The sequence below is a fragment of the Miscanthus floridulus genome, unplaced genomic scaffold (genome assembly GCF_019320115.1).
Source record: "Miscanthus floridulus cultivar M001 unplaced genomic scaffold, ASM1932011v1 os_2472_1_2, whole genome shotgun sequence".
NCBI classification, from domain to species: domain Eukaryota; kingdom Viridiplantae; phylum Streptophyta; class Magnoliopsida; order Poales; family Poaceae; genus Miscanthus; species Miscanthus floridulus.
The window spans coordinates 37,730-59,754 of NW_027098317.1; the positions used below are offsets into that span (position 1 = coordinate 37,730).

The window sequence follows — 22,025 nt, forward strand, 5'->3', positions numbered from 1 at the left end:
TTTGGTCATGTCCTTGTATATTGAGGTATTGGTTTCGGGAATGCTCACCTCTTGTTAAGGGTGTGCTGTTGTTTCTCTGTCTCCTGCACTGCTGGCTGTATATTGGAAGCTGCAGAAACCAATGAAGGCTTTATTGTGGGACAAAATTTGAACCTTTACGTGGTGAGTTTTTTTTTTTTTTTTGGGGGTGGGTAAAGAGAGTAATCCTGTGACTAGAACTTGTTTTCCTTTTCCTTTTCCTTTTCTTTTTCTGAATTTAACTTGACTAAAACTTCTGAGTTGATAATGTTGACACCTCTCGTATTCTGAGTCTGATATAATTGGAAAACTCAAGTGTCCACACAAGTAGAAATACATAATACTGCAAAGATTTACAGAGACATTATTTGCAGCATTAAAAAAAAACAGCATCCATATAATAGTAGATCGCTGTGAACAGGTCTGTATTGTTTGTCAATCCGGTGGTTAGATCAATGTGCACACAAGATTGAGATATGATTCCGTTTGTTGATTGGTGCCCTAATAAGTCCTTCCTGACTGGCCATGCGTAATTTTTAGATGGATCTTCCAAACATATTAATGTTCCCTTCTACAGTGTTCACTGGGATAGCGTGCATTGCTGATTGCCCTTCTGTGAGGAGGTTTTGTTTTTCTTTAAAAGTAGTTTAGTAATAGCTTGTAATCGGATCCAAAAGTTCAGTACTGGAATTTCTTCAGAGCAACATTATTGAGATAAGCACCTTGCTGTAATCGGGCCTCGACTGCCTGTTGTTGTACTTGTAAAATCATCTCCCCGCTACAGCTGCAAAATACTCATAACTTGCGTGTGCCCTATTGGAGCAACAGCAAAGCAGTGCTGTGCCGCTGCTCTCCACTCGACGCCAATTTTCTCTTTCTTCAACAAACTTGCTTTTAAAACATTTGCTTTCCAGGATAATTAATTTGCAAAATCTCCTCACATATATCGGCACCCACTCTCTATACACTCACTCACCCCTGGAACGGCAGTGAAATTATTGGTGCCTACAGGCAGGCTCACCCGGCTAAAACCCAGGTAAAACTGACAGGTCTGCAATTCCCTTGGGCAAACTCTCAATCTTTCTCAGCAGCCCTAGCCGGTTGTTGCGAACTCTCTCGTCTTCCTGTACATGATATACACCATCAGTAAGGAACACAGCAAGGGTAGTCATCATCAGCAACAACAAAAGTTTTTCAAGGGCATTTCAAACTCACCGCCATGACAAAGACACCATTGAAGAAATCTTCTAGGGGTTGAATCAGGAGAAGAGAAGCATCCGCAAAGGTCTTAATATCAACACCTACAGGATGGGTTGTTGGATACAGCACAGGTAATCAGACATAATGCAGAGAGGCAAGCCATTCACGACAAAAATGAAACTGAAAAACGTGTACCAGGATGGATCTTATCAGCAACCTCCAAGTAGGCGCTCCACAAAACTTTTTCTTCATCTTTCTCGAATACACTTGGGTCAATCTACACATAAAATCAGAGTCAGGAGAGAAATACTGCACCAATAATGAGTACTCATGACTGGTGATGGGCTAGTTGCGAGTAAAAACTTCGCTGTAATTTGAACTGAACTCGTAGTTTATGATGGTATACATGTTTAAGCCAGTACCTCCAAAACAGACTCGATTTCTTTTCCACGGATGATCCTTGTTGGCCTTGAATACGCTTCAATAACTTTTGGAAAAGTGTCCGTTCTTGAAAATGCTTCCATCTGCAAGTGTCCACACAACAAAAACTATAGAGTACTCGGAAGAACTGTAGAATCTTTGGGGCGGATTGGTGAGGGGCACATAACATCTTACTTCAGTTGCTGTTTGTGCTGCTAGATAAGGGCAGTTTGCACGCTCCATAAGCACTGAACGGACTATCTCGCAGTTAATTCCCTCATCCACCTGATGGCAATGACAAGAATAGATGCCACTTTGAAAAAGGCAATGGATTCCATCGACCAAAAGTTTGATTACATGGAGCAAAATGAGTTTTAAATGAAATGCAGATGTATCAGTTCAAAATGTTAATCCTATTCAAATAAATGACCAGCACAGCAGTTGGAGAAATAATGACAACCATCCAAAATTTTTTTGTTTTCCATGGTAAATGTACCAGTGTGTGTACCAGTGTATCTCTATCCCTAGCTAACACCCAAAATGAAAAATCCTAATATGTGTATATAACTCAATTGTCATTAAAGATCAAGATAATATGTACCAGAAGTTGTTCCAGTCTCCTTGTGACGAATTGTACTGCCTAAAAAGGATTTTGAAAATAAATCTGTCAGGAACCATATACTAAATGAACATAAGTACATAAACATTATCTGAAATGCATACTGACCTCATCTATAACATTAGTCTCTATTTCTATGGGTTGCACCCCAGCCAATAAGGTGAGAGCTCGCCTGAGGTCAAAGCTCTTCTTGTTCTCAACCAATATTTGGACCTAGATAAAATACGTGTGAGAAAGTTTCATGTGATGATAATTGGGAAAGTTTTATGTGATGGTAATTGGGCTTTTTCTAACTCCCTTACCAGTCCATAAGAGACCCTTCGAAGTCCAAATGGGTCATTGGTAGAACTTGGCTGGCATCCAGCTCCAAACAATCCAACTAGGCTATCCAATCTGTGAAACAAATGAGAAAAGGGTAGCAGCTTCTCTAGCTTGAATAAATTCTTGGACAAATGAAATGCAGTACTACCCGGAAAGTTGCCACAAAATTTCTGTGCGCTAACAGAATTAACAAATGAAACGCAGAAGTTATTTTTTCATGTTGAGACTGAGTGGGCTACATTTGTGTGCACAAGTACCTATCAGCAACCGCAAGGACTATACCAGCATCTGTTCTTGGAAACACATCACCTGAAGACCGAGGAAGTGTTATCTCAAATAGTGCTTCTGCAATCTTTGACATGAATATGTAATCAGCCAAAATGGACAGAATGCTAAGACAAGTTGGTACCAAATTACCACATTAAAAAAGAATCACAACCTCTTCAGGGATGCCATCTCTCAAAGCATAATGGCGTGCCATAATTCCAGCAAGTGAAGTAAATTCTGTGACAATAGAAGTGGCAAGATCTGACATAGCCAATGCAGCCGCATCTTTGATAATTGGGATCATTCTCTCATTTATTCCGAGAATAAGGGCCAATTCAGCAACAGTATTCTCAACACGTGTCATTTTATCGAGCATTGTGCCAAGTTTTTCCTATTCAATTAGGATGTAATTATTATGAAAGACAAACATTACAGAAGAAATAGCGTAAGAATTAAGGACAGTATACTTACATGAAAAAGAATGCCACTAAGCTGGCCTTGGAATTCAGAAAATTTCTTTTGTGTATCCATCTTATAAAAAAATTTGGCGTCCTCATACCTTGCCCTGCATTGTACGACAATTCAGAATCTAAAGCTGACTAAAGTAGTAAAGTCCTCTAATCAAACAAAAAATCCAGAGGGCACAGAAAGAACACTTCAATCATAATGCTGTTTAGTTGACTATGGCGATTGTTGTTCATGCAAAGAACTTGACTTTGCAATGCATGCCACAACTTGTTTATAAAATCATCATAGGGCCTTTCAATAACCTGAGAACAGCTTCATTCCCTTTGCGGACAACTTCCTCGCTAATTGCACCATTGGCAACCTAAGGGAAAAGTGAGTTAAACAAAAGGGTAAAAAGGCATTACTCAATTGTCAAATATATGATGGAGGAAAATCTCTCACAGCAACAAAATAAGGTAGCAGATCGCCTGTGGACTTGGAGATTACAGCAAAATACTTCTGGTGTTTCTGCATAACCTGTAGTTGCAATTCTGATTAAAAAAATGCAGCACATTACAAGGCATTATATTTCTAAACAAGGTTACATGTTAGCAGGCTTATAATTTTGGTCACTGAATTGTCAAGAATTGAAGAAAAAAAGTTAGCTTCTACGCATCCACAATAAAAGGCTGAACATACCGTAATCAGTACATCTTTCGGAAGTTCTAAGAAGGAATCATCATATCGACCAAGGATGGGCACAGGCGCCTCCACAAGATTGACAACCTGCATAATGTGGTTTGAAATTACACTTTTTGACAATAAAAATTAAGATAAAAAAATAAAAAATGGAATAAAAGGATATCTACCTCCTGCAGCAAGCTATCAGGCGCAACAAAATCGCCACCAACACCTTCAGCCAATACAGTAGAGGCATGCAAGACTTTTTCCTTCCGCTCCTGCAGTAGAATATTTTATGAAACTTTATTACAGTAACATCTGGAGTGCTGAGCACTTGAAAAATTATGAATGAATCCATTTAGCCTTTTCCCTGCTTCATGCAGGCTACTAAAGCTGACAAAGATCAAAAGTTCAAATCCATACTTTAATGACAAATATTGCGTGAGATTGAGATTTGACGTTAAGAAACCTCCAAACAAAACATTACTTTGTTAATAAAAAAATTAAAAATGAGTTTGTGGATCACTTAAGTGTGTATGAACAACCTATATGCACTCATCTCACCTGCATATTAATCAAGATCCCAGTTTTTTCCACACTACGTAAATATGATTCTGCAGTTTCCACCTGAAATTGGAGAAAAAATTCGGATTACTTCCATGGTACATATGATGAGCTGGTAGTATGCTGCTTTAGTTATTTTATTTATGTACAATACAAGAGAAAGGGAAGATGTCAGAAAAGAATCTTTTATGTATTGTTTGCTGAAATACAATGTATAATATCATAAAAGTTTAGTTTATGCAGCAACATTCTTACTCAAGACAACCATCAAGATAGAAGTAACAAAAGAAGCAAAATAGATGAAATATACAAACAAGCAATCCAATTAGTACCTTAAAATTAGCCAAAGAAGAGTTACGAAGGCCACATGACTGATTCCCACTGCCAACGCAAACCTTGTTTGTTAATTGATAGAAACAAGAATGCTCAAAATTTATGACAAAACAAGATCGAGAACTAATACAAAATGTAGTACCTTGAGATACCAGCAAAATAAAATGGCACAACAAAATCGCCATGAAGTGCCAGGATCCAGCGTATTGGACGACTAAAAACAATCTGCGAGTGAAATAATCTAGAGTGAGTGGCATGCACATTGATCTTGTAATGGGATCTGTAAAGCTCATTGCCCAAATTAAAGAAGTAACTATTGTCCTCACCACAGAAAAGCAAAGAAGTAACTATAGTTGAGAATTTATCCAAGATTAACCAAAGGTACATAATTATGAAGAAGCATTCATTCTGTATATTACCCTTTTATCTATGTATTATTTTCAGGAAGGGTCCCCCCTAGGTGAAACAACAGAAGAGAACTAGCTACAGCTAAGTTATGAGTTCTGTTGATACAAGTACTCTAACACATATGTAATCAGGTTAATTTGAAACTATAGTGGCATTAGATCATTTGATAGATGACTAGGATTCCTCGAACATAATAGCACATTGGCAGCATAAAGGCCATTCAGGGTACACATACATTGGAGTTCCAGCGCATCGACTTGGGAAATGAGATACCAGAAACAATAGTAGGTATATCTTCAGCTAGGACCTGCAGTTGACATGCTACAATTAAAGGACAGAAGCAGAGAGATACACACTGCAAATAGAAAAGAATATGCGAAGCCACACATGTCGAGTCAGGTACTGGAAGACACGGACTCTGAACACAGTACTTAATAATTAAGTAATTAATTATTGCTAAGCATCGATTTTTTTTTAACGCAATGGCAGGAGCTCTGCCTTTCAATTAAGATAGGGAAAGATAGTTTATGTACAAGCAAGGACACTCCACATAAGGGTTTCAAGCCCCCCGAAGCAGGTAAAGGAGGGAAACACACGCCCCAATGGGGGAACAACAACTAAATATAAGCGAGTGCTCTCTTCCTTTGCTCTATGTCTTTCTTTATCCTTGCGGCTACTTGCGGCACCGTTTCTATCTTGTTGTTGAAAATTCTCCTATTTCTCTCTTTCCAAATATTCCAAAAGGTGTAGATTACTACCCTGTTAAGTCGTCTACGTTCAGATCTTGGCACTTTCCTTGCCACCTCTTCCCACCATGCCCTGATATGGATGGGGTCTGCCTAGGGTTGCTGTTGCAGTTGAGTGAAGTTTTCCCAAGAGAGGATTTGATCCCAAACCGCCTTAGCAAAAGGGCAACATAGGCATAGGTGGAGACCGGTTTCTAAGGGACCGTTGCACAGCACGCAGTGTTGTTGGTGTGGCCACCCTCTCTTTTATAGGTTTTGCGCCGTAAAAATTTTATCTTGCACTAAAATCCAGGCGAAGATCTTGCATTTGTTCTCCACGTGCGCTTTCCAAATCAATTCCGTACGGAAGGGGACGAGCGAGCCTTTGAATTGAATTCTGTAAGCTGAGCGGGTGGAGTAAATCCCATCCTGGGTCCATCGCCAGATGATGGTGTCCTGGACGCCCTGTTGTAGGTGCACATCCTGTATTCGTATCCAAAGGGACACAAACTCCTCTATGTGGACAGCCGAGGTGATTTTCCTTCCTAGCGAGCAGCATCCAATTGTTGTTCCGGAGCTCTTGTTGCACCGTTCGGTTTCTCCTTGAAACAAGGCGAAACAAGTTCGGGGCTAGGTACCTAGGAGCTTGTCCATCAAGCCAATTATGGTGCCAAAACTTAGTCTTTGCACCATCCCCCAAAGTTATAATGATTGAGGAGTTGAAGAGGAGACGATCATCATCAGTACATGGAAGCTCTGAGCCGCTCCAAGACTTGGAGTTGTCCACCTATTCTTGCCAAAGCCAGCGCAACCGGAGGGCTCTCCCAAATCTATCAAGGTCAGGAATGCCTAAACCACCAAGGTCTTTTGGTCTATTAACTGTTGGCCAGTTAACCAGGCAGTGTCCATCATTGGCATTCTCCTCCCCCTTCCATAAGAAAGATCTCCTGATTTTGTCCCATGCCGCCAAGGGAAACACCGTGAGGTGGTAGGTTGGCATGGAGGAGAGGACAGAAGTTACTAGAGTGAGGCGTCTTGCTTTGTTTAGCCATCTTCCTTTCCATTTGGGTAACATTTGTCCAATACGCTCAATGAGAGGTTGCATATGGACCTTTTGCAGTGATCTGATGTGGAGTTGTAGCCCCAAATATTTGCATGGGAAGTCCCCTCTACTACCGGTGAAGGGTGATAGGACTTGGTCTAGGTCGACGTTTCCACAACTGATTGGATGCACTGAGCTCTTTTCTAGATTAATATGGAGTCCCGAGAATGTGCCAAAAGCCTGTAGGATGATTTTGATGGCTTCTACATCGTCTTTTATTGGATTGATGAAAATAGCCGCATCGTCTGCATACATAGAGGTTCTCCATTTTGCCGCCGTGATGGGTAAGGGGGTGAGTATCCCATGTTGGGTTGCTTGGTCAAGCAATCGTTGAGGCGGGTCCATAGCTAGGATGAAGAGCATGGGTGAAAGCGGATCTCCCTGCCGGACGCCTCTGGCATGGCTAAAAGTGGCTCCTTGCCGCCCATTAAGCAAGGCTGTCGAGGTGGATGTACGTAGGAGAATAGAGATCCATTCACGCCAGCAGCGGTCCGAAGCCCAGAGCCTGCAGAATCTCAAGCAAATACCCCCAATTTACCGTGTCAAAAGCTTTGTGGATATCTAGTTTCATGAACAAAGCTAGTATCTTCTGCCTGTGTAGCCTTTGTACTACTTCCTGGACGTAAAGAAAATTATCATGGATGCTTCTCTTTTTTATAAATGCGCTCTGGCAGTTGGAGACGAGGGAGTTCAGTCGAGGGGCAAGTCTGTTAGCTAACACTTTGGAGAAGATCTTTGCAATGCTATGAACGAGGCTGATGGATCTAAAATCTGTAACTCTTGTTGCATCCGTTTTTTTGGGTAGAAGGATGATGCAAGCCGAGTTTAGCCATTCAAAATCCTGGGCATTCAATGTGAATAGGCTGTTCATGGCTGCCATAACATCCTCTTTTTCCCAACAAGCTTTGAAGAAGGCACCCGTGAAGCCATCTGGGCCTGGCGCTTTGTCGGACGGCATGGAATTTATAGTATTTTTTACCTCATCATGGGAGAAAGGCACCTCCAAATCGGAGAGATCATGTTGATTGTAGCCAAGGGATTGCCAATTGACTGTCGAAGTTCTCGGAACCATGGAGCCAATGTGATTTTTAAAATAATCTCGTATCACCTTTTCTTTTTCTTCATGAGCAACCGCAATCCCCGCATCCGTATGTAGACTATGTATGTAATTCTTTCTCCGGCGTGCACTGGCTCTACTGTGGAAAAATTTGGTGTTAGCATCTCCACAACTGAATGTATGTGAGCCTCGATTTCTGTCCTGATTCTTGATTTTTCAATGGCTGCGAGCCCCGTGCTACGGGCTTTGAGGCGCCGACATAGGTCAAGCTCCATGCCAGTGAGCAACCTATGCTCTTGGGTTGCTTCTAACTGTAACAATACTTCCTTCACTATGGCGAGCTGCAGCTTCGTATCCCCTATTTTATCTTTTTTCCAACGCTTGATTCCTTTTGCCACACGCGCCATTTTGATATGCAAGCGTTTCATAGGAAGGGTAGAGGCGACCGGCCTATTCCAAATGTTTTGGACAAGATCTTGGAAGCCTTCCATCTTAGTCCAGAAATTTTCGAAGCGAAAGGACGTGTTCTGATGGTGGTCAAGCTCTCCCTGCAGTAGTAGCGGGGTATGGTCCGACATGAGCGATGGAAGGGAATGCAAGAAGCACGCGGGGAAGATCAGTTCCCACTCGGGGGTACATAGTAGTCTATCAATTCTAGTGAGCGTCGGGTTCTCCTGTTGATTACTCCAAGTGAAGCGTCGTCCATTTAGCTTGATTTCTTTGAGCCTCAAATGATCGATCGTCGCTCTAAATGCCCCCATGAGGCGCTGGTTTAGATTGGAATTGTTCTTGAGCCATAACTCTCCAGGAGAAAACTGTCGGTTGTCTTGAGCGATCTCGAACTGATGCAAAATTTCTCTTGCCAAGGCAAGCTGAAAGCTAACTTGGCCCACCGCCTTACCACTCCAACTCTGCAGGCCCCTAGTAACAGCTTTAAACTTCTTGTTTAGAGTTATAAAAGGGCACTGGCCAGCAGGGGTTGAAGCCCACGCTGAACCCATCGAGTTTGGTCCAAAAGGACTCAAAGTGAAATCTGGGTCGTCCTGATCTATTATCTTGGAGGCCCAGCAGAAGAGGGCAATGATTACTCTGAAGCAAGGAGTTGGGAAATTTCTCCTCCTAGTCGACTGAGCATAGCACTCGATCCAATTTTACCAAGGTTGGAGAGTTTTGCTGGTTTGACCACGTGTACTTGCGACCATGCAGGGGTATCTCTTTGAGAGCCAAATCATTGATGAACCTTCTGAAACGACCCTCATTGCCCTATTATAATTAGCATTATTCTTGTCCTCATCTCTGTAGATTAGATTAAAATCCCCAGCCACCAGTCCCACCACCCATGGTCCCGGACATGCTGCACGAATATCCCTTAACTCCTGCAGAAACTGAATTTTGTCGTCATTGCCTTGGGGTCCATACACACTGGTCAACCACCATGACTGCCCATTTTCTGTAGAGAACTGAACTGTTATGCTGTGGTTGTCAACCCGCCGAGCTAGAGAAACTCCAATATGCTGTCTCCAAGCGAGCAAGATTCCTCCACTGGCTCCAACAGAAGGAGCAGCAATGAAGTCAGAGAAATCCGAGCCTAGACTAGAGAGAATAATTCTGCGAGACATATCTGTGACTTTGGTTTCCTGAATACACAAAATGTCCGACCGAGAGGAATCCACAATAGAGCGTACGGAGTCTTGCCTAGAGGTAGAATTTAGACCCCTAACATTCCAAATTAAAATTTTTGCAGGATCCATAAAAACACATTTGAAGCCGACCAAACATATAACAGAAAGCTATCCCAACATTTCACTGTCAACCCCTTGGCCAAAGTCCTCAGGCAAGGACCACTTGAACAGAGTAGACAGCGCCCGGAGGTGTGAATCAGACAGAGGATGTCTAAACAACTTGGCGTAATCATCCTGAGCTTGTTGGTCAATACCTTCATTTTCGCCGAGGATGTCCAGCGATCGCATTGCCTTCTTCTTTGTCCTTCTGATCAGATCATCCGGCAGAAACTCTGCTGCAGCCCCGGCAACGCATGGCTGTTGGCCTATTATGGCTATTATAGATTGATTACTCTTATAATAGGCAAGGAGATCCGACGGTGGTCATACTTCTATAAACCAACCCTGGGTCCTCCTTGCCTCTATATGTACCCCTGCCTCTTGGCCTCATAATCAATCTACTAATTTCCCATGAAATTCTATTGCTTTCACTTCGCACAAGAAAACATAGCACCTAGTTTATGGAGGTTGACTGATGGTAAATAGGATGGAGCATTTAATCTGTTTAGACATTAGAGTTCGCCATCTGGTACTGACAATTAAAAAAATGGATGACTAGATTAGTATGTTGATCCGAATACAAGCAAGCTGCTCTAAGAAAACCTAGCAAAATGCAACAGATATCATTCTCATTCCAGTGCCAGAAAGTCCATTGTTTATAAACACCACGAATATACGAGGAAGAACTTTTTAACTCTTGAAAACTCTGTTGATCAACTAAGGCCTACTTCAGGTATCCAATACAATCTTCTGTCAAGCAAATATATAGGATAAGAAATAACCTCATCAGCAAAACGAGCAGACTCTCTGACTCTAGCATAGATATATTCTGTTTTACCTGTAAAGTGTGATTTTTTTCATGAAATTTAGGCCTCTTTAACAACAAGAAGAGATAATTAAGAAAAAAGGGGGTTATAAGGGGGAAGCAGTATTATGTGTTATAAGCATAAGGCCTCAACATGGGCATCTGGTAATAAGATATAGGAAGCAGATAATAAATCTGAAAAAGAAACTTCAATTTTCTCTTGATAAAATATGGATTCATCTAATCAATTCAGTACCCTCTATTTCTAGCACTGAATAAGTTTATAGAGAATAAGCAGATGAGAACTAAACTAAAGCTAAGGTTATCCTATAAAATAACTAAATGTAATATCAATGAATGATCTACACAGGTCATCAGCTCTATAGTAAATTCCGTGCTATCAATTCCACATGGTGATTCGAACACAGCAAGCATGAACAAGAAGTGGAGATGACTGTAGGTAGGTAAGTTGGCAACCAATCACAATGAGCAATATAATTATATAAATGGTGCAATGATGAAGATAAACCCAAAAGCTAGAAAGAGAAATTGGCAACTCTAAAAGAAAGTGGCAATTATAAATATTTAAAAGGGAAGAGCTTGTTTTGTATACCACCTATTCTTCTATATAGATGATCGACAGAGACATTATTCTTTCGACAAAATCCCTCAGCGGCCTGGATAGGAACAAAGACAATTATTCTGTAAAAATTCCATCAAAAGAAAATTGTTCTAAGAGGATAAGGTCCTTATCAGCAATGGTAAAAAATGCAGCTTTTGTAAATGATGCTACTCTGTTCCTCCTAATTAAGAACCAAACTAGATTTTATTTTCCACATGCACATATTCATGTTTCAGGCTACAAAAGAGATACAAGAATAAGCAATATCACAACAGCAGAGTATAGCCAAGTTTCTTGTGGATAGCCAACCTTAGTGGGGTTTCCTTCTTCGTCAAATGCCTTCGCAACTGGTGGACCACGTAGTTCAACCTCTACCTCTGTTTGCTTCATACTAAGATTTTCAACAACAATCTGTAAATCAAAGCTGGACTTCTTGCTTCAGATTGGACAAGTGTAGATGTAAAAAAAATAGTGGTCTAATATATTAAGGGTTTTCCATATAACAAACATAACTAAAAGATGCCCACCAAGAAATCACTTCTTTCAAAAATGTTTTCGTGTTCATGTACACCGTTTTAGATATTTCCGTGTGACTAAAATGCACAAACATCCCTAATATACTAAGCAAAGGAAATTTTAATGAGTAAGAAAAGTTCTCCACCATGCAATTGGCTTAGCCATCAGGCAGGTTATCACATTCATTTCTAACTGAACACACACCAAACTGGCTCCTGGTCTCTACTCACAGAAGGAATACAAATATTGCAGATATTTTAGACATTACATGACAGCAATTTCTGATGAAGCTTGAAAGATATGACGGTGTAGAAAAATACATCAAGAAGGCTGGTCAGGAAACTAAATGCGAGATGAAAACTGTCAGGATGATACCGCTAATCTCCTTGGTGTCCAGTAAGTGTGCACTTTCCCATGGGTCAATCTACGTTTCTCCAATGTATTAACTAGAGATTTCTCAAGCTGAAGATCAACAAGCAACAGATCACAAGTCATTACACTATGAAACAAAGTCAGCAAATTCTAGTAAAGAAAAATTTGCAAAGCAAGGGTCATCATGTTCTTTAGATACAAATGGAAAGCCATGTTTACCTGTTCAGTTGCTTCTACGACATCACGGGGTGGCAACTCTTCTGTTCCTATTTCAAGAACAAATGCCCGTGGTTGCACCGGCACTTCCTGAATGGCAGAAACCAAATTTCTAGGTCAAACAACATGTGTTTTGTTTTGTGTAGTCTGCAACACCATATGTGCATTCTTATGTGATTTTCTTCGTAAAAAATACTCAGCGGATAGCAATGTAAATGAACTACCTCTCTACGAGGTTTTTCGGAGACATGAGGATAGATAAGGTTATCCTCTTCGTAAGCACCCAAAGGATGTCCAAGGTTTTCTCGAGTTTCCACCCAAAGCTGAGCACATTGACGAGCAAGGCTGCACAAAGCAGTCAGCAAGATCATAATTTTATTTTGACTTTAATGCAGAAGCTAGATGAAAGAAGAACATTGAACGAACATCAAATAATGTAACATAATAATGAATGGTTAAACACCAAATCAGTTCAATAAGAAAACAATATTAGATGAAGCAATCTTCAATTATGAATCCAAAGCCCATAGCAATGAAGTTGGAAAAGCAATCAAAATATGGGTAGTGAGGAATATTAGAACTTAAAATAAAATGCAGGTTGCTAAACCTCCAAGAAAAAGAAAAACATGGTGATATGGAGATATTTGTTGCTCTAATGGAAATATATAATTTAATTAGGAACAAAGAGGCACTTGAAAGTTTCCATGATACCTGATGAGGTAAGATAGAAAGAAAACAAGGGAAATAGTTCCGCACCTTCGCATGCGACCAAAATATCTTGCACGCTCAGTTACACCAACAAAACCTCTAGAATCTAATATATTGAAAGCATGAGAGGCCTTCAGAACCTGATCATACCTAGTTCATTGCAAATCAAGAGCCAACTTGTCAATGTTATCACTTAATTGCTTGTGATCCAAAAGAGACGGTATAAAATCATTCAAGCATACGCCGGAATTGGCAGCCCCAGTGATAACAAAGAGCGAGCCTCTTCTTCAAAATTGTCAAAGTGCTTTTGAATGTGACTGACATCTGCATGTTCTAAATAATATGCACTCATCTCCTTCCTGAAGTCAAGAAACCAGAAATAAGGTCCAAAGCTTAAGCACATGACAGAATCAGTATCCATGGTATATAAGAGGAGGAAAATGGAGGGAAAATCTAAAGAAAAAAGAAAAGAAAAGATCTGCATAGCATCGAAAAACAGTCAAGAAAAAAGCATACTCGTTCTCAAGGAACAGTTCTCCATATGTAATTCCTTCCGTGTATAGTATATTCTTGAAATGATCAACTCCCTGTCACAGCATCTAAATTAAAGTAAGGTCAGCTTTTTCAAAGGTCATGCTACCCAGCATAGTATGGTAGAAATGATCTCAATGGAGAAGTTAGTATCACAGTTGTTGTGCTATAGACATACAGGAGTCAAGGATCAATAATCAACAAAATCAAGGAATTATGTTTACAATTCTATCCAGGAAGAAAGAATGCTAATAAGCACTGTATATGTATGACTCATACAAGACGAGTACAAAATAATTACTGGGCCTACCTGAAGTGACATGAGGATACGCTCAAGTCCATATGTTATTTCAACAGAAACCGGCTGCAATGGAAGGCTTCCTGACTGCAACAATTGAGATACAAAAAAAAGGTACAGGGATTAGACAGGAATAGGACCTGAAAACTTTTAGTACATGAAGTGACGATGCAAAATCATCTAGTTTCTCATAGGTCATCTAGTTCTGAATAAATAAAGTTTCGTTTTTTTATGCTATTTTATTCTTGGTGCAGATCACATAGTTCCTCCTGGATGGTCTAGTTTTCTTTTCTTTTCTTAAAAAATCTAATAAGTCCACTGTCACTTGGTCTGATTTGCATTCCTTGTCTACATCCTAAATATGCAGATGAAACAGCTGTGTGGTCCCCAGTTTGATTTTAGCAAGAGTCATGAAGTGATACATAGTACTATTTAATTAGTTGTACCTGCTGAAAATATGTGAACTGTGTGATTTCCATGCCATCCATCCAAACCTCCCAGCCCAGTCCCCAAGCACCAAGAACCTATCATGAATAAGAAGAAATTCGTTGGAGTTTACTTAGCCAGGACAACATGTGCTGGCATAAAAAAAAAGAACACTGGAAAGAAGGTAGAAATTCACCGGACTCTCCCAGTTGTCTTCAACAAAGCGGATGTCATGTTCACAGATGTTGATACCTGTGAGAAAAACAACTCAACCAATCACTGACTCCATTTATATTCGTTAAAAATGTGATTAGAGGGAAACATAGAACATCATAATGTACCAGTTGGGACTTTCATTAATTAATACCCAAAAGTAAAAACATTTATCACATTAGTGTTCCTTGGTTGTTGTACAAAGCGTCTAGTAGAACTGAAGGCAGATAATATTATTTAGCAATACCTATTGCTGAAAGGCTGTGCAGAAAGAGATCTTGCGAATTTCCAGGATCAGGCTTCAGAATTACCTATTCATAGGAATGATTAAATTCCTTGAATCAGGCACCGGTAACAGTTTGGCCAATCAAATAAAATAAGATGGGAAAAAAAGGAGCAAAACTTGAGTCAACCTGAAACTGAGTATGGCGCTGAAGCCTATTGGGATTGTCCCCATAGCGACTATCATCTGGTCTTATACTTGGCTCCACGTAACTTGAGGATCAAAATTGGAGAAAAAATACAGTACAACAAAAAGAAAAGAAAAAAAGCAAAGGAAGATGGAGTTAGCACTGTAGCCTTTGTATATACTGCCGTTCATATAGAGCATCACATGTCAGTGTTTTGAGATTACAGGAATTATTATTATATATAATAAGGAAATTATTGTAAGCCATAATTTGTGGAGCGCAATGAGGAGAAATTAGACGGCGGCGCATAAACAAAAGGGGTGGGACTGTGGGAGTTGAGTTGATAAATACTACTAGTAGTGGTCAGGATGAGGGGTGAGAAGGCGAGCTTACGCGACGTTCCATGGCTCAGGACCTAAGACTCTAAGAAATGTGAGAGGATTCATTGTGCCTGCTCCGACCTGGATTCGATGTGGATGAAAAAACAACGTTATTACCTACTAGTAAGGGTCGGGGTAAGTAACAATGCTGAAGAATACGCATGTAACTAAAGCAGGTTACCTCGGTGTTGCTACACTGCATGACGGCGCATCCTACGGAGGCCCAGTACTCCTGTGGAAATGGAATTGGAATTGAAGAGGGATCAGACGTCACTCAGAGGAGAGAGGAGATGGGTGGTTTTGAATTTGATTAGTGGGGAGGGGAAGGGAGCAGCGGGCGAAACGAACCTGGAGACGCTGGATGGCCTGCTGGAAGGTGAGGACGGAGGAAGCGGAAGAGCCCCGTTGGTTGGCAGCAGACACGGCGGAGGAGGAGGTGGAGGCGTCGCCGTCTGCTGCGGCAGGAGCAGAAGAAGATAGGGGGAGGCGAGGGCGAGGGCGTCGGCGTCTGCGGTGGCGAGGAGGACAGAAGCGGGTGGAGGCTGGAGGAGGCAAAGTGGCGGGCGCCGTTAGTAGCGGGGCGTGCCGGCGGGCGGCGGTGGGTGAGAGGAGGGGAGGCGGAGGAGCCATCATCAAGAAGCCACTTGCCAGGTGGAGGTAGAAGAGGAGGATAAGGGAGGGAGGAGACAGATAAGATGGCTGGTGGAGGTGGGGTACGTCTTCCCTCTAGTGAAAACGTACTTCGGCTACTTATCTTTCTCTGGAGAGCACCTAGCACTGAGCAGTAGCAGGCTACCACTGAGCAGAAAAGCAGAAACCACCACAGTCCACAGACCACAGGGGTGCATCATACTACAATCTATCTATAATCTATCATCTATAGAATGTAGCTAAGCTAACAACAATCTATAGTATAATAGTAAAAGAAGAGTTGCTATTAGTAAAACTAGTAGTAACAATCTATTGCATGCCTGCACCAATTCAATCCTCGATCCCTCAGTAACACCAGTTCTTCTTTCTACGATACAAATTTGCACTACGTACGCACTCGAGCAGCAGAGAAATGCTGAATCTCTCGCTCGCTCGCTCGCTTATTCAGAGGGGTCACACGCAAATGGCAGCGGACCACATCAGAGAGAAGAGAATTCGTTCAGAGCCTCGAGAGCTTGAGCTGCTGCTGCTTGATGAGGGGCCGGAGGTACTCGTGGTACCCCTCCGGCACCACCGTCTCGTTCAGCGGGTCCTTCCACGCCTCCTCGTACAGCGCCGGGTACACGTCCCCGTCGTACCGCCCCAGCACAGACCCCAGGTAGTGGTCCGTGTAGTTGAACGCATCCACCAGCGCCACAGCGCTCGGCCGCACCTGTGTAATGTGACAAGTCAGCAAGCCGTCAGTTCAGTTCAGTTCAGTTCCTGCTGCCCACTTCTTCACTGGATTTCACTCCATTTCATCGTTTGCCAGCGCTATATATAATATACCTGCGCGTACAGCTTGCCCAGCTGCTCGTTTGCCAGCGCTCCCTGCCTGGGCGTGATGCACCCAGTCACCAGGAAGTCACCCAGGTGCTTGTGGAGGATGTAGAGCGCGTACACGTTGCAGAGGGTCTGCAGCTGTTCCTTCACCCCGTGTCCAGGAATGTCCTGCTGCACCTTCTCGATGAACCTGGGCGACAAGCAACAAGAGTAGCAAATGAATCATCGTTATTTCCTTTCATTTTCTTTTCTGTTCTTTTCTTTTCCAAAAATACGAAAAATGACATGGAAGGAATTGCGCATGCTTCCTCCACATGGTTGTGTACTTGCTACTCACTTGGTCACGATGATCAGCTGGATGTGAGCTACTGCAGCCTCAAGCAAATCTGGGGACCGCTCGTAGAAACCTGCAGGGAATGAGGTCGTCATTGGTAAAGTTGATTAATTTCCATCCAGACTTTACCAGCTATATAAGATTTTTGTTTTCTGCCTGTCTCCCAGACTAATGTGTGTAAAATAAATACTAACCTTCCTCTTGGCTTGCAGCTTGGCTTATGTTCTGGGCACAGTTTACCGCCATCCTGAGCGCTCTTGCTTCAAATGCCTCTTGAATGGCAGCAGGGTTAAGCCAATCTTCGGCTGTTGATAGTCATCAAAACATGGACTATTACCATCACATCACAAAATATATCACCTCCTTAAGAGACAAGGAGACCATACAATGTGTCAGCCTATAATTATGTACCTGAATTGACAGCAGATTTGCATTGCATCAGATACTGTACTTTGCCCATGTACGCCATTGTGCCAACAGGCTGTTTTCCGGATGCCAATTGAGAAACAGTTTTCATTAGAATCCTTGCAACCTGCAGGTACCACCAAAGGCTATTACCACACCATTGACAAAAAACACAATGAAAGAAAAAAAGGGCTTCAATCAAATAAACTACGTGCTAAAAGCATGACAGATGATTGACATCATCACAACTAAGGAATATGAGTAGCATACAAACCTGCAAAAGTAAAACAATGTTGTCTCCTTCGTAAGTGCAAGCAGGAACATAGACGGCAAACAATTCAGGAAGCCCACTGCTGTTCAAGTAACCATGTCCACCACAGAGCTTCCGGCATTCTTCAATTGCATCCTGCGTAACAGAGAGAAATATCCCTTTATACAACAATGAATTGTAAAACTGTCCTTTGTTATATATAGTGACTAGACCATCAGAACATGCATAAGCTTGACCATCAGACCAGAGCCTGCTCTCTTAAAATGGAATGGAGTCAGGCAAGTCAGACAGAAAAATCGTATCTAGTGACAGCCTATGAAACCTGAATTACGAGCTACAATTGAAATACCCAAGAAAGATTTAGTGATATAGACAACATCTGCCCAATTGGTAGTTCAGAACTTCTACAAACCACTTTTATACTACGAGTACTTGGGAATGATCAATATTAACTCAACTCCACTCCAATCATAATTGTATACGAGAGCCAAAGAGGGCTGATGAATATAAACCATTAATAACAAGTAGAACAGCACAAGGGTTACTGAAATTAAACTCAATACATACAGCTGTTACAGATGTTGTCACAGCCTTCAAACCAGCAGTGCATGCATGAGCTTCCTGCAGTGTTGAGAAGTCCTTGGCTTCCAATTTCTGAGTGACATCCGTGTATAGCCAGTTGAGCCAGTCACCCACAAATCTAAATGCATATGCTGAAGCCAGCAATGGAAAGAGTCTGCTCTGTTGAGTCTTGTAATTAAGGACCTGTAATCAGTTTGAATATATTAGTCACCTCTCATTGGTAGCCAGAAGATGCAGAAATATCCATGTACATGTACTCCCTCCGTCCCAAAAAGACTTTACTTCTATCTTTCTCCCAAGTCAAACTATCAATCTTACATTTGATCAAGTTTATAGATAAGGGTATGGACGTTTATCAAACCAAATAGGTATTTGATGCCCGCCTAGTGGATAGATCTCATTTATTAGTTACTTTATATGGTCAGCTCAATTTATGGTTGAGAGCATAGTTTTTTAACAAAATTTCTTCACAATTAACAGAAAAATGAACGAATAATAACGATACGAAATTTATTCAAATATTTAACAGAGAAAGTACCTGAGTCTCAGGGCCACCATCTTGAGAGCCAAACTGCTTTCGGACTGCGCTGTATCGTACAGCAATGCAAACAGCACGGGACAAAGCCTTAGAAGCATCTGCAACAATTGACTGACGAACATAAACCATTGTCCCATACAGCAGCTGCTTTGGAACATTTGAGTGAACATATTTCCCCTCCCTTGTAACTTGTGAAAGCCTAGAAAGCAAGAATATAACCATGTCAAGTTTAAGGAAGGTTAAGACAAGAAAAAAGGGATAAAGTGACAGAATGAAGTATGATGATCCAAATGGACAAACCTCATCAGCATTTGGTCCCTTGGGATGCGCACATGATCAAATCGAAGAACACCATTATCCATACTGTTATATGCACCACTACCAAACTTCCCACCAATATCACCGAGAGTAACACCAGGAAGTGGGGAGTGATCCTCTAAGCTTCGCAGTTGCACAATGAAACCTGGAACACCGACATGCATAAGTCGCAAAGAAAGAGAGTGCATCAATAAAGGCTTCCCAGAAGCAAAACACTACCATGTATGCCATAGTCCTTTCCTTCAGTTATCAACCGAGCGTACACCACTGCATGGGTGGAAGCTTTCCCCAAGCCACCAGGCCACCACTGCCAACAAGAAACATGTAATGAATTGCGGGGCAGCGTCTTCAACAATTTACATCACAAATTGCTAAAGCACTAAAGTAATTTTTAAAAAGGGAAAAGAGCAAATGTTTTAAACAAATCAATAAGGTGGCAGTTGATTCATAGAACTTTACTTTGCTGGACGTGAGAGTTGGACTGTGGATGACAAACTCATCAGTCTTTGGATCGAATGTAGCAGTTGTTTCAAGGCCCTGAACGTTTGAGCCGTGACCAAGTTCCGTCTGAGCATAGCACCCAATTATTTGGAACTTGTAAGCCAGTGGTAACCACTTCTGCTGCTGCTCCTCAGTTCCTTGCCCTTTTATAGCTGGCACGAACATGCCCTGCAAGATCGTATTGTGTCCGTAAGTTAACAAAAGAAGAAGAAGCTTGTACAAAGCAACTATCTGTTGTTCCTTCCATGGCATGAATTTTCTGTGATTGCTATCAAAGGTAAGGCCCTAGTTTTTACAGAAACCCAAGAACCATATGAAGATCGACACACACAATAAAGGCTTGACTGAGGTATGAATAAGAACATATTATTACTAACGGAAAAAGGAATGGATAGACATACCCAATGCAGATCAACATAACCAGGCTGGTCGACATATTGTCTCAACAAATTTGCTTCCTCTTCTGTTAATCGACATCAAGCGAGACATTACATTAGTTTAGAGTGCTGTATGTAGCACAGTTGATCAACGGATCTTTGGTTGTTAGTGGAAATAGATGGGGGTTGATTTGGGACCTGTAAGACGTAGCTCGACGATCCGCTTCCACGCATGGGCTGCTTTTCTCAGAGTGTCCTTGAACAATTCCTTCCTAGAGAGCATGGTCCGGTTATCCTTGCGGAAGACCTACACATATCGAGAACGCAAAGATGTAAGGGGAAGGGGGGATTTAACAGATTGTAATGTCAATCAGATATATATCTTGATGCCTGTAATGGGCTGTATTGAGCTGGGCACACAAAGCAGAGGGTGGGTATTATGTCGATATTAGCCTCTTTAGCATGAAAAAGAAAAAGAAAGATTTTTGTAAGGGAAGAGAAAAGCATGACCGTTACAATCTTCTGTTGCCTTTTTGAACAAAAGGGCATTGTTGAGTATCCAGTTTGAAAGTGGAGACCAAGGTTACTGTAACATGTGATTAATGTTTGGTTACAAATAAATAAAAGATTGTGGTTGGAGTCAACATCGTGAGGTGAGGTGACCATGGCAGGGAGGGAAACAATAAAAAAGCAGGCAGTCAACAGTGGAGCTAAGGATATTCGTAAAATCCTAAATAATGATGTGACCAAAGCTGAATCAAGCGGGTTATCCGAAATCCGTTTGGTTGCTTCCTTTGTTTTCTCCGTTTGGTACCGAGGGAGCGAATGTACGGAAGCAGATGCAAAAGTGGTGTTGCTTTTTACGAAGAAAGAAAGAAGAAGACATAAGTCAGCGGATCAAATCAATCAATCAGAAGGGAACAGATGGTGAGTGTATCCGGAAAAGGCGAAGCATGGATTGGATTGTACTACTGGCTACTGCATATATGGAAGTGAAGTAGGGAAGCACGTGTGCGAGCTACAGCTACAACAGGTAGATGCAAGAAGCAGGCGGGACTTGTCCTCCGATCTGCGTGTCCGGTGAGGTGAGGCGGCGGAATTTGGCGCACTGCAGCCCTGCAGGGTGCAGGGGATGAGGTAGGGGAGCGAGATCCAGACGGGGTGGGGTGGGATTGACCGGCCGGCTTACAGGGTCGGATGCGACGAGGCGTGCCATGCGGTCGGCGACGTGGACGGCGTGGCGTGAGCCGGCCCAGGCGACCTTCATCTCCTCGACGTCGAAGCGCGCGGTGGCCCTCTCGGCGGCGAGGTGGTCCACTTCCGCCATGGCCATCTCTCTCTCTCTCTCTCTTGGGTTCTTGGCTTCGCAGCTGAGTTGTGCTGTGCTGCCACAACTCCTCCCTAATAAAGACCTCAACGCCCTGCAGTATATATATTCTGTTGTTGGGCTACCCGGGTCCCAGTGACGACGTCGAACGGTGGCGCCGCAAGCCGGCGACGAGTTCCTATTATCCTTCTGATTCTGGAAGACGAAGATAGACACGACTGCTACCGACCACATCTCCTGGAGACTGGAGTATGCGCCGCAGCGGATTTGGTTTGGTTTCAGACAGAGAAAAAGGATTCCTTTCCTTTTTACATTATGGCCTCGCTTAGATTAGAAAAAAATTGAACCCGACGAATAGTACCATTTTCGTCTTATTTGGTAAATATTGTCCAATCGTTCATCTCGTGATTTTCAACTAAACTGTGTAATTAGTTATTTTTTTACTTACATTTAATACTC

General features: G+C 42.0%; 2 protein-coding genes across 4 annotated transcripts; both read right to left on the reverse strand.

The window, feature by feature from the left end:
* Positions 1-906: 906 nt before the first annotated feature.
* Positions 907-16,227, reverse strand: LOC136534993 (glycine--tRNA ligase, chloroplastic/mitochondrial 2-like). 3 transcript variants are annotated; one of them, XM_066527340.1, is made up of 36 exons: positions 15,789-16,227; positions 15,622-15,672; positions 15,454-15,521; positions 15,064-15,145; positions 14,898-14,961; positions 14,634-14,689; positions 14,458-14,535; positions 14,024-14,098; positions 13,699-13,769; positions 13,425-13,541; positions 13,231-13,332; positions 12,699-12,819; positions 12,478-12,564; positions 12,262-12,348; positions 11,680-11,781; positions 11,365-11,425; positions 10,726-10,781; positions 5,514-5,585; positions 5,013-5,095; positions 4,870-4,918; positions 4,538-4,600; positions 4,162-4,251; positions 3,992-4,078; positions 3,755-3,829; positions 3,616-3,674; positions 3,317-3,410; positions 3,018-3,236; positions 2,836-2,930; positions 2,560-2,650; positions 2,366-2,470; positions 2,240-2,278; positions 1,834-1,923; positions 1,641-1,742; positions 1,414-1,495; positions 1,234-1,319; positions 907-1,142 (listed from the first exon to the last, which is right to left on the reverse strand). In XM_066527340.1, the coding sequence occupies exons 1-36, from the start codon at positions 16,071-16,073 to the stop codon at positions 1,044-1,046; spliced, it is 3,243 nt and encodes a 1,080-aa protein (XP_066383437.1). In that variant the 5' UTR covers positions 16,074-16,227; the 3' UTR covers positions 907-1,043. The 3 variants fall into 3 exon arrangements, with proteins under 3 accessions (XP_066383437.1, XP_066383436.1, XP_066383438.1); XM_066527339.1 differs by having other exon boundaries at positions 11,362-11,425; XM_066527341.1 differs by lacking the exon at positions 15,454-15,521 and having other exon boundaries at positions 11,362-11,425; positions 15,789-15,878.
* Positions 16,228-16,377: 150 nt separating this feature from the next.
* LOC136534994 (peroxisomal acyl-coenzyme A oxidase 1-like) lies at positions 16,378-21,824 on the reverse strand. Its single transcript, XM_066527342.1, has 14 exons — positions 21,429-21,824; positions 20,438-20,546; positions 20,264-20,325; positions 19,821-20,030; positions 19,581-19,668; positions 19,344-19,506; positions 19,044-19,242; positions 18,491-18,688; positions 17,927-18,058; positions 17,659-17,779; positions 17,442-17,552; positions 17,251-17,320; positions 16,920-17,103; positions 16,378-16,803 (listed from the first exon to the last, which is right to left on the reverse strand). Exons 1-14 carry the CDS (start codon positions 21,798-21,800, stop codon positions 16,591-16,593), a joined length of 2,232 nt encoding a protein of 743 aa, XP_066383439.1. The 5' UTR covers positions 21,801-21,824; the 3' UTR covers positions 16,378-16,590.
* Positions 21,825-22,025: the final 201 nt, after the last annotated feature.